This window comes from Meles meles, chromosome 4, assembly GCF_922984935.1.
Source record: "Meles meles chromosome 4, mMelMel3.1 paternal haplotype, whole genome shotgun sequence".
Classification (NCBI taxonomy): domain Eukaryota; kingdom Metazoa; phylum Chordata; class Mammalia; order Carnivora; family Mustelidae; genus Meles; species Meles meles.
The window spans coordinates 31335227-31347324 of record NC_060069.1 but is presented as its reverse complement, the minus strand read 5'-3'; the positions used below and the strand labels follow the sequence as shown (position 1 = coordinate 31347324).

At 47.4% G+C, this 12098-nt stretch overlaps 1 protein-coding gene across 2 annotated transcripts in view; it reads right to left on the bottom strand.

Annotated features, from left to right (window-relative positions):
* SCN5A (sodium voltage-gated channel alpha subunit 5) overlaps positions 1–12098 on the bottom strand; it is a 95374-nt gene that overhangs the window by 40384 nt on the left and 42892 nt on the right. For both annotated transcript variants that reach the window (XM_046003336.1, XM_046003337.1), the window contains exons 12-14: positions 11021–11392; positions 6209–6341; positions 5068–5306 (exon numbers count right to left, since the gene is read on the bottom strand). In XM_046003336.1, the coding sequence (XP_045859292.1) occupies positions 5068–5306; positions 6209–6341; positions 11021–11392 (744 nt within the window). The remainder of the gene's footprint in view (positions 1–5067; positions 5307–6208; positions 6342–11020; positions 11393–12098) is intronic.

Sequence of the window (12098 nt, the reverse complement as noted above, 5' to 3'; positions counted from 1 at the left end):
TGGGGATAAGGACGGCTCCATAGGAAGTTACTAAGAGTTAGAGCTAATGGATGCAGAGCAGATGCTCCCCACCACAGGCCCATTATTGTTACCATGGCAGCATTTATTATAACTGATGTGAGAAGCCAAGAGTGCCAAGCCCAGGCAGGGGCTGCCTTCAAACAACTCTGCATGTTTTATAGGCTCACTGGGATCTGGCAGGCAGAGACTGGAGGGTGGGGACCCACTTCCCCTGACTCTGGGCAAGAGGGCCACTGAGCAGCGCTGATGGTAGCTTCCCAGGAAGGGGGGTACTTTTGGGAAACTTCGAATTCTCCTTGACCATATTTCTTTAATATCTTTAATGTAAACTTGCTTTTACAACTTAATTCCTGGGAGCATCCTTCAATGCCAATTAAAAATGATCTACGGCATCTCTTTTCTCTCTCTTTCCCTTCCTTCCTTCTACTCTCCCTCCCTCCCTTCCTTCCTTCCTTCCTCCCTCCTTCCCTCCCTCCCCTTCCTTCCTTCCTGAACAGTTGTGGAATATTCCCCTGCACAGATGTGCCATACTATTTCCCTGTGATGGGCATTCTTTTGTCTCTATTAGAAACATTACCATTATAAATATCCTTCCACATACTTGTTTTAAAATATCTTGCCCAATTCTTTTCTTAGGATAAATTTCTGGAAATGGAATTGCATAGTCAATGAGCATTTTTAGAGATTCTGACACATACATTTTAATTGTGCGATGGTTGGAGATTGAAGGTTGCACAATAGCTTATCTTTGCTATGACTTGCTTTGAGGCATAAAATGTGGTCATTTTGTACATGTTCCATGTGTGATTTCTTTAACTACTGGGTGTTGTGCTCTGTACATTCATTAAGTCAAGTTTTCATTTCTGTTATCCAAGTCCTCTAGATCCTTGGTGATCTTTTGTAAGCTCGACCCATGAGTTATGGAGGGTGGTCTCCCACTAAGATTGTGGTCTTGTTAAATAGATCTTTCCGTCTGCTTTATATATTTGGAAGCTATGTAATTTAGTGCATACAGGTAGAATGATATGTTCCTGGTGAATTGTTCCTTTCATCTTTATGTTTTGGGTCTCTTTATCTCCTAATAATACTTTTTTTTAAAGTTTATTTTGTTTTATATTAATATAACTCCATCAATTTTCTTTTAAGTATTTGCCTGTTCTATCTTTTTCCCATCTCTTTTTCTTCAATCCCTTTTAAGGATCTGGATCCCAAAATATATTCAGGTATCTTCTGTAAAAAAACATATAGGTTCATTTGATTTCTTTACCAAACCAACAATCTGTCATTTAACTGGTGACTGTGGTTCCTACCTCTATTTATTATGATTCCTGGTATATATCTATATATATCTGTCTTTATTTTATTTTGTATCTTGTATTTTTCCCCCTTTGTTTTCTTCTATTAGATTGAGTTGTAAAATTTCTCCATTTTCCTTTCTTCTGGCTTGGCAGTTAGGACTTCCCATTCCTATCCTCTTAGAATACCCTAAAAGTTTTAACAATCAGGCTTGAGTTAAGAGTGTCTAAGGTAATATTTCAGAGTGTACATGAACTTCAGCCCATCTTACCTCCAATCCCTGCTCCATGCCTATTTTATATGCTACTCCTGGTGGGCGGGCCACTGAGCAGTGCTGATAGTGGCTTCCCAGGAAGTGGAGCGAGATTTTAGTTCCAATGTTTTAGTTCCTACTTTTTACACCCTCCAATCAGCACTCTTCTTATTCTTGTGTTTACAGTCAATGCTTGCTTAGCTTTACCCACATTCTTACTAATCCTTTCAAGTTCTTCTCAAATCCTTTCTGCAATCATTTTACTTCTTTCTGACATACAGATTTTTGTGTACTTTGTGTGTGTGTGTAGACTCTCAGTAATCAGTGTCTTTCGTAAATGGCAGGACAATGGATACAGAATCCTAGGGTGTCCACTGTTTTCTCCCAGAACTTTGGAATGATTATTCCACTGTCTTCTGAATCTTGTTGAAGCTACTGTGGAGTTTGCCATCTATCTAACTGTTGTTCCTTGGTAGGCGATCTTTCTTGTTTTGGTTGCTGTATGATGTCTTTGTTTCTGACATTCATCGTGTCTAGATATTTTGTTTATCCTGTGAGGATGTAATGTAATTCCTGAATCTAAAGGTTCATTTCTTTGATCCATTCTCACCTGTTCTTTTCTTGAACACTCTTTTGCCCTCATTGTCTTACCTTTTCTTTTGGAACCCCAATCAGCTGTGTGCTTGACCCTCTCACTCTGACTCCATGTCTCTGAAACTTGATTTCATATTTTCTATCTCTTCATCTCTCTACATTCTGGGAAACGTCCTTAGATCTAAAATTATACCAATTTGATTCTCTCCCTAGCTATATGAATGTGCTATTTGATTTATACATTGAGATTTTAATCTCAGTGGCTGTATTTTCCATTTCTAGAAATTTGATTTGGTTCTTTTCCAAAGCTGTATTATTCTTTAATGTTTAATTCCTTCTTCTATGTCTTTAGTTATTATGAACATTCTTATTTTATAATCTGTTTTAGACAGTTATATTATGTGGCGTTCTTAAGAAGAGAAGCCTTTGTGTGTGTGTGTGTGTATGTGTGTGTGTGTGTGTCTATGTCCATCTGTCTGCTGACTCTTCCTCATAGTGGTTTATTTCCTTGTGTGTTTTGTAATTTGGAGAATATGCTTGGCCTGGGTTAAAAGTATGTCTTTCCAGAGATGTTTTGTGATTACTTCTTGCAGGGGCCCCAAGATATCATACGATCAGTTTATCTTTTAAATTTTTAGGCACTGGTCCAGAAACACTGAGCTATAAATTTGAACTCCAAATCCATATAAGGCCAAATTCACAGTCATAAGCTTCCAGAGGTTACTTTTTCCCTCCTCTTCAGCCCTGACTGAGAATAACAAGCTCCCTTTATCATTTCCCAACTTCAGAGTCAGGAGTTTTTTCTGGTTAACCATTCTACTGAAAATAGGGTTATAGTCTTATGGGGCTACTCAGTTCCAACCCTTACTCACATTGTCTAAAGATCTGCCTTGTCTCTGTAGTTTCACTAAAATCCAAGTCCCCAGATTACCCAAATCAGCAATATCACCTGCTCCTGGCCCCCACCGGGGCAACTACAGAACCGTTTCACATGTTAACTGCTATGGTTTTTAAGTTCCTCTTTGTTTCTGGCACTACGGGATTTTTGTTACTTTCTCATGAGCTTCGATATGCATTTCAAAGAACATTTGCTGTATTTTTAGTTGCTTCCTAATAGGTGACTTCTCAGGTTTTTTGGCCTACAATGTTAGGAATAGAAGTCACATTTGCTCTTCAGATGATGGGCTAAAGTTCAAATCTACTGATCTTCTCTTTTATGGAAGTGGTCTTTAATGACATGCTTAGAAAGGTTTTTTCCCCTACCAAGATTATTTTCCCATGCTTATTGTTGTGGTATTGTTTGTGGTTTTGTTTCTTTACATGTAACATTTAAACCATGGAGAATATAACTTCAAGACAATCAAAACCTTACACAGTAGCAATAAAGCCATCCGAATGAAACAAAACAAAGCTATATTCCAAGGACATGACCTCTTACTAACAACAGAACCCCAAGTTTAACACAACTTCAATTCAGTCAAAGCTCAGTGATCCAGGGTAGCCACTGGAGCTCTTTATCACCTTGACTTTCTGCTCAATGCCACCCAATGGTCACATTCCTATAAAACCACATTCAACTGCAACCCTACATAGCAGCCACCTGAGGACCACCCCACACAAGGCCGGCACAATTGTGCCATGAGATACCTGTAGACTGTAATAGAGCTTTCCATTCTGTTTGCATATAGAAGGAAAGAAAGTAGATTTATAGCAAAATGGACTCTGGTTTGTGAAAAAGAATTGAATAGACCCCGAGATAACGATCTAGAGTTCTAGATATGGAAAGTAATAAAGGAAAAAAATCCTCACTCTGCAGTGTAGGAGACCTGCCTGCCGGGGGCAGGGGGGGTGGTCACCTGTGCCATAGGGACCAAGATAGGGCTGGCTCTGCAGTAAGAGGAAGCTTGGACTTCCTCTTCTCTTAGCAATAGCCTTCTCTTCCATCCATCCTCAGTGATGGTGCCGGAAGCTCCTTTCAGAAGCCACTGGGCTCTCTGCCAGGCTTGACCTGGGATCCCCTGGAGAATGGCTGTCTGTGTTTAGCTGGGCAGAGCCAGTGGGGCCCTGTCTCTTAGGCTCAGGAGACAGTAGTCACATGCCCAGCTCTGTCACCACTAGGTCACTTCTTGAGTCTCAGTTTCCCATCTTTAGAATAAAGAGGTAGGACCTGATCTGATCTCAAGGAAAAAAAAAAAAATCAGAATCAGAACCCAGACGTTCTGACTTCCAGGGGCAGCCTCTTTAATAACAGCAACAGTGATGATAACCACAGACTACAGCTATCATTTATTTTGAGTGCTTACTGTTTATCAAACTCTGAGCCAAGCCCATTATACACATTATCTTATTCAATTCTCATTAGCTTCCTATGAGCTTGCAATTGTCATACTAATTTTACATTTATTAAATTAAACAAATACTTATTGTGCCAATGACGGAGAGTAACTAATTTGCTTGAGGTTACATAGTTAGCAAGAGCTGAGTCAGAATTCAAATCTGGCTTTGCCTGATTGACTGAACTACACCCAACTATCCATCCATCCCTCTCGTCCATCCATCCTTCCCCTGAGAGAACTGCCTCTTATTGCATGCACTCTCCTCCCCCAGTACTAACTGCCATATCTCACGTCCCTGCACATTTCAAGTTCACCCTCAACCCACTTTTGTTTTCCAGCCCTTGGGCATCTTTATCCCCAACTTCTCGCTCCCAGCTATAGCTCTCATCTCCTTAAAACCTGATCCTGACCCTTCCTGTGCCAAGACTCATCCACGGTGACTCCCACCTTCAGAAGATCCTTTTGTGTTCTGCATCCCCCCTCACGACCCATGAAGGCTGTGCCAGCTAGCCGAGAGCCCTTCACACCCGGATGCCCATTTGAGAGTCAACTGCTGGCAGCCCTTACCAGGTTTCCAACCTGCAGCATCTCCTCGAATTCGGTTGTCATGTTGTAGTGCTCCAGAGCCATGAAGAGTGTGTTAAGCACGATGCACATGGTGATGGTGAGGTCAGCGAATGGGTCCATGACCATGAACTTCACTTTCTGCTTGATGGACAGCCACAGTGGGCAGCACTCCCAGATCAGGCAGCGCTGGGCAAAGCGATGCCAGCATGGTGGACACTTGCGCTGAGACTCTTCCAGCTCTGGGGGCAGGGGCAGCCAGTGAGCTGATTTGTTTTCTTGTGGACTGACTCACATATAATTTGGTATCCCAGAAAAGATGTATGACTTAGCTGGGGAGATGGCAGGGCTCCTTCGTGACAGGGGGACAGTGAAAGGGACTGGGAAGGCTAAGGGAAGGTGTGGCTTATGACCTGTCCCCTTACTCTGAAAACAGGGTAGGAGACGGCCACAGGGACAGGAGGTCAGGATGGATGTGGGGACAACTGGGGCAAGACAGATTATGACAGATAGGGGCTCTCTTGAGACAACAGTCTCACATAGACACGGGGACACCCAGGGGAGGACAAGCTGAAAAGGACAAGACAACATCTGAGACAAGCAAGTTTGGATCTAAGGACACCCAAAACAAGAAGAACAGACGTGGGCATCTGGGACATGTTAGGACAGATGGCAGGTGCCTGGAACAGGCCAGAAAAGATGTGAACACATATGGGACAAGAGGAAACAAGATGGGAGTGGTGGTGCCAAGTTCAGAAAGGAAAGCCTGGGGGTTCCCTAGGGGGGTACTGGCTGGGACAGATGTGGGGTGCCTGCAATAGCCTGGGGGGGGCATGGGATGGGTGAGAATAGGCTAGAGCTGGCATGCCTGGGCCAGGATTGTCCCGGGAAGGCATGAGGATGCTTGGGAAAGAACAGGGTGAGACTGGGAAGCACCCAGGACAGGCCAGGACAGCTGTGGGGATATTTGGAAGAAACACAGACATGGCTCGGGAGGATGAGCAGGCAACAGAGACTGGAAAGTCTGGGCCCACTGTGGGTATTTCTGAGGCAAACCTAGAAGCCGGGGAATGCTTGCCTCAGGTCAGGTTAAGTGGGAGGGGGCAGGAGTGGGAGCATTTGGATGACATCAGGGGAAGCTGACCTTCCAGGGCGCTGGTGAGGACACTGACTGCGCTGAGGGCCCGCTGCCGCTCTCCCGGCTCCTCGAAGCCATCCATGCATGGAGCCTGGCGGTTCAGCATCTGGGGCCGGCCCAGCTCCTCCGACGGTGTGGTCTGGGAGCAACCAGGAGATATGCATCAGCCCAGGAAGGGGGGTCCTACTGAACCCGGGGCAGCTGCTGGGCCTGGAACAGCGAACCCAGACTCGGGATTGGAGGGGGGGGGTCATGGGGAGACAGGCTGGGGGTCTTAATGGGACACAGATGCTGGGTTTCTCTGCTCCCGACTCCTTCCCTGTTCATAACTTCCCCCATCTCTCCTGCCAATCATCATCTCCATCCTCCTTTCTTCACTGGCTCTCATCAGTAGTAATTCTTGAGTGTGGACAGGAAACTACATGTACCAAGTTCTATTAACCAGATGCTGTCATTGTACATTAGTACATGCAAAAACAGTCTGGGAGTCTTAACTGACCACAAGCTCTCTAGAATCAAGAGCATAAAGAAACATAAAAGAAAAAAACATACCCTGCTCTGAGGGGACATTAATAGAAGCATAAAGCACAATGCTTAGACATAGCTGGTGGGAGCAGCTGTGGAGGCAGTGTGGCTCTATCTACCAAGAAAATTTTAAATTGGCTCGGCAATTCCTCATCTAGCCATCTAACCTCATAAATAATTATACACGTGCACCCAAAATATATATATGCGATGATGTTCATTGCAGCATTGTTCCTACTCCCGTAAAAACAAAACCAATCAATAGAAAGAATATTAAAATCAATTATGGATACAGTCCGACTTTGGACCCTGATACAGACATAGAGAGAGGAGGCAGTCCCATGTGCGTTCCCATGGGAGCACCTCCGAGACACAGTTTGATGAAAAACAAGCAGAAGCCCTGAAAGATACACACAGAATTGTCAAGGTGAGTATATCTGGGGAATGGGATTGTGGCAGGGCGGGGGAGCAAAAGAGAGGGAGAAGTCTTCTTATGCCCATACGCTTCCACACTGTGGGATTCATTGTCAATGTGCTGGCATCATTTTTGTAAGCAAAAGAGCCAGATCTGCAGACAGAGATGCGGTGTGTCTGATAGAAGGAGGTGGTGGCAGGAACTCTCTAGGCTTACTCAGAGCCCCGCCTCCCAGTACGGGGGAGAGGGGCGTGGAAGGGCGGGGAATGAAGCCTTCCCATCAGCGCGGCCCTCTGTGACCCCAGTGCAAGAGCCTGACCTGGGGCTGTTCAGTGTGCAAGTGTGAGACCCTATGATGTCTGTAGGTCAGAAGAAAGAGGGGCCTGGGTTACCCAGGAAGGCAGAGTCAGGCTTGGGGGGTGGTCACCAAATTGATCTGCACCCCAGTTAAACTCAATCTTTGCCATTGGTGGGACTGCCCTGAAATGTTGCCTAGTGAGGGAGTGAGCTCCTGGTCATGGAATTATTCAAGCAGTCTACGTCCTCCTCGACGGTGATAGTCTGAGTTATTATTTAGCAAATATTTCCTCCTTGCTCTCCCAACTGTGGGGAAGCACCCTTCCCTGTCTCACTAGTGACACACTGGCTTTGGCTCCAGTAATCATTTATGAAAACAGTTTCCCCAGGTAGCTGCCACATGTTCGACCTGAGCCTCAGTACCGAGGCATTCAGAGCAGCCCTCAGCCTGACTCATGGTCAGGAGCCAAGCCAATGCGCAGCCAAAAGCAGAGCTGCCCGGACAAGCCCGACCTAGACCAGCCAAAACATGGGCATCCTGCAGGTAAGTCAGCGTGAGAATAAAGGCTTATTTTTAGCCACTGACATTGGGGGTGGTTTGTTACACAGCATTATGGAGCAGGAGCTGGCTGTTACACTGCCGTAGTGCATGTTATCATCTCTTCCACTTTCGTGACACAGCAGAAAGGGATTCCCTTAAAAAGGAAATCAGGTCACGATAATCTGCGCCTCCCCTCTCCCCAGGCTTTCCATCTAACTCAGAGTAAATTCAAACTCTTTTATTACCTACGAGGCACTTTATAGTCCAAATCCTAACTCACCAAAAGTGTTTCTGTATCCCTCCTAGCTGTTTCCACCACACCTGACCCTGCCTGGCTCTCTCACGCCTCGTACACGCCAAGCCTCCTCTCCTTCAGGGCCTTCGTACTTGCTGTTCCCTCTGCCTGCAACAGTGTTCTGCCACATCTTTGTAGCTGGCTCTCTCAAATCATCTGCCTGCCAATTTTAATGTCACCTCCTCAGGAAGGACTTCCCGAGGATTCTAAGAGCCATCCCCAACCCTCCCCCTAGCAACTGTCTGTCCCATGACCCTTACTGCTAACCTGGAAACATCGACCAATTTGCCATCTGTCTTCCTGACTACAAAGTAAACTCCATGATGTCGGCGCTCATCTGTTCTGTTCACGATATCCCTGCAGCCTCCAATTCAATGTGGCAGGCTGGCATTGGACAAATGTTGGTTGCATGGATAATTACTTGAGAATCAGAAAGCTTGGATTAAGCTCTAGCCCTGCCTCCAACTAGCTAGATGGGGGTGGGGCGGGGAGGGAGAAGACTGTTGCTCCCCACCCCCATCTGGCCTTCTGGGCCACATGCTCTCCTGTAGACAAAGGAAAGCTTCACCCTCGACCCCCTTGACTGGGATAAATTAAACATGAGCTGTCTGGTTGGCTGGCCCTTCTTCCCCCTCTTATCTTGGTTGAGTGCCCACTATGTGTCCCACACTATGCCCTGCCTTCAGTTTTAGAAGTGGGCAGACAGGCCTCACGGGGGACCGGTGGAGGCAGAGAAGGCATTCCCTGGGGCCTACAACCCCTACAACCCGCTAATCTCTTTAACTCTACAATGTCTCCGTCGTGGTCTGATAATTCCTTTAATTTTGCAAATAAGCCCCTTGGCCCGCTAATCCCTTTGAGGTTACAAATGGGCCCCACAGAAGTGAGAAAGGGTGAAGTCAGAGTGTCCGGTAATGAAGTGTTTGAACTTGGATTCCTTCTGACGTGTGCAACACAATGAGATGATTTTCTCCCTAATGAGATTAGGAAATTCTATTAGTGTTCTGGGCTGCTGACCTGATTCCACACGGCTGAGACCTGCAGGAGGGCCTAGGCCACCGGGATTCAGTGTTCCTGAAAGGCCAGGCATCCCACCCTCCAGGTGACGGCCAGGGCCCTCCAGGCCCACCTGGAAGGGGTGGTCTGCCTCCAGTGCTCTCTCAGGACCCTCTCTCTGACTCCCTGCTCTAGAGGACTGTGACTGCCCCAGGAGTCTTTACTCCTTCCTCCTCAGTAATAAAGGGTAACAGATAATAACAGTAATGACTCGAACATGAGGCAAGTACGTCTAATCACCAGACAGGTCTTAACCCTTTTAGCCCTCACCACAAACTGTTGACGTGGATATTAATTTCATTTCCACTTAACCAATAAGGAAATTGAGGCACAGAGCGATTCATTAACCTGTGCCAAGTCCCGCAGCCAGAGCCGTCTGAGCTGGAGCAAAACAGCCCATTTGGCTGTGAGCCCTCTCTCTTCAGCCCCACCTTCCCAACCAAGGCTCCCTGTCTTATTCTAGCTTCCTCAGAAGTCTCTACTCCTGTCTCCTGCAGGTCTTGGGTAAAACCACGCCATGTGCCCTTTCCCTGGGTGGGCTTCTCTGGGCACTGTGCTGGGGGCAGGGGTCAGCAAGGACACTCCAGGGCTGACTGAGGGATCTGAGCTCTGGCTGGCCTTTCACGCTCTGCCCTGTCCCTCTGCTGCCTTTTTGATGATAACTCCAACAGCTTTTGCCTTTGTTCTGTGGGTTCCAGCCATTCTGACCTCATAGAATTCCCTTCAATAGGCTGGGCACTCTCAGGGCCTCAGTGCCTTTGCACTGGGTGCTCTTAAGGCCTGGAACATGCTTCCCTCAGATGATAAAATGATGGTATATAATTGTAACATTATCACAGCATCAACGTACTCATGATGTCCTGATTGCTGTACCCAGAGGAGATAGCAATTTGAGATGGGTGTTTTTAATTCATTTTACAGATGACAGACACACAGAAAAAGAAAGCAACTTGCCCACGGCCATCCAGCTGGTAAACTATGAGCTGGAATTCAAACCCAGCTTGTGTCTAGAATCTGGGTGCTGTATCACCCCCCACCCCCAGTTTCAGAAAGCAGCCTGGGCTCCCACCCTTGCCTCCTTTAGGTCTTTGTTTAAATGCTTCCTAATGGGTAAGGGTTCCGGCTCCCCAACCCTTACTCGTGCCCTCCCACAGCACGTACTTGTGCTAATGTTTACCATTTGGCAAAGTACTGAAATATTTAGGCTTGACGAATAACTGTTGTCCAGAATGCCGTAAGTATCCCCTGGCCATTCTGGCTTCTTTCCTAGAAGCCCCCGCATTGCTCAAGATCCAGCAACTTCATGGGCTAACCCCTGGCACACACGGGGCCTTCAGGATACCAGTCCTGTGCCACGGTGGCATCTCAGTGCCCAGGCCTTACCAGTTGCTAAATATTTAACTCTCTTCCCTGTTTATCAACATTATACACCATATATATATATATATATATATATATATTTTTTTTTTTTTTTTTCTTCTTCTTTGATGTTTGCCCATCTGCCTCCATTATCAAGAAAGTTCTGCGAGGGCAGAGAATTTTTTTGGCCTTTTTTTTTTGCTGTTCGCCCCCAGAGCCTGGCATACAATAGGTGTTCAGTAAATACTAGGTGAGAATTTTGGACCTGTCACTGGTGACCAGTTTGGGAGACCAGATCTGGCCTGGGGCCGCATTGTGGGGCTGGCTCACCGTGTCTGGGGGGCGATCCAGGATCACAGGGCGGAGGAGGTGGCTCCCTGGGGAGGTAGCCTCAGGGTCGCCTGCCCCCAGCAAGGAGACCACCCCGTTGCAGTCCACGGTGCTGTTCCTTTTACCATTGAGGGCGTGGCTGAGAACCGAAGTCCCCGGACTGAGCTGTCCCTGGGCACTAGGCCGGCGCAGAGGCCAGGGCACCAGCAGTGATGTGCGGTGGCTCTCGCTGTCCCCCGCTGTACTGTTTTCATCATCTGCAAAATCTGTCTCTGAGCCAAGGTCTCGCCTGCGAAAGGTGAAAATGCTCCCGCGGCTGGAGCGCGGCTTCATGGACGTCCTGCTGAGGCCATGTGCACTGCTCAGACGATTCTGGGGGCACAGGGAGAAGGCACACGACCAAGGTAGCTCTTCACGTGCTCGCAGCCTGTCCCCTGTGGTGTTCTTTGAGACTGAGACGAGAAGTTCTCTCACAGCATTGAGAGTTGGGTTTTTGTTGTTGTTGTTTTTTTTGGTTTTTTGAAGCAGGCTCCATGCCCAGTAGGGCTTGAACTCATGAGCCTGAGATCTAGACCTGAGCTGCGACCAAGAGTCGGATGCTTCACCGACTGAGCCACCCAGGTGCCCCAAGCACTGAGGGCTTTTGCTGGCCACTCAGGAACTGGGGTTGAGGGGGGGATTGCTGAGCCAGGGTGTGTTCAGAGGAGGGGGTAGAGACAATCCTGCCTCATCTAGGACTTCTGCTCCCTTAAAGCTTGTGCCTCTGGGGCTTTGATACTCAAGCTTGCCTGAGCCTGAAGATATGCCTGTGGCTGGGCAGGGGGAGAAGGAGGCAGGAAAGCTCCTGGTGGTACAAACAGGCCTGGCCTGAGCAGGACTGGGGGCCATCAGCCATGCACCTGACTCACATGGGCATGTCCTTGGGCACCCAATCCACACCACAGGGTGTCCCCCAGTCCCAACCCCAGTCCCAGTGCTGGGGACCTCACAACACCCAAACCTAGCTTGTCTCTCTGCCCAGACCTCCTCCACTCCAAGAACGGTCATGGGAAACGGGAAGGGCCTGGAGGGGCTTAAG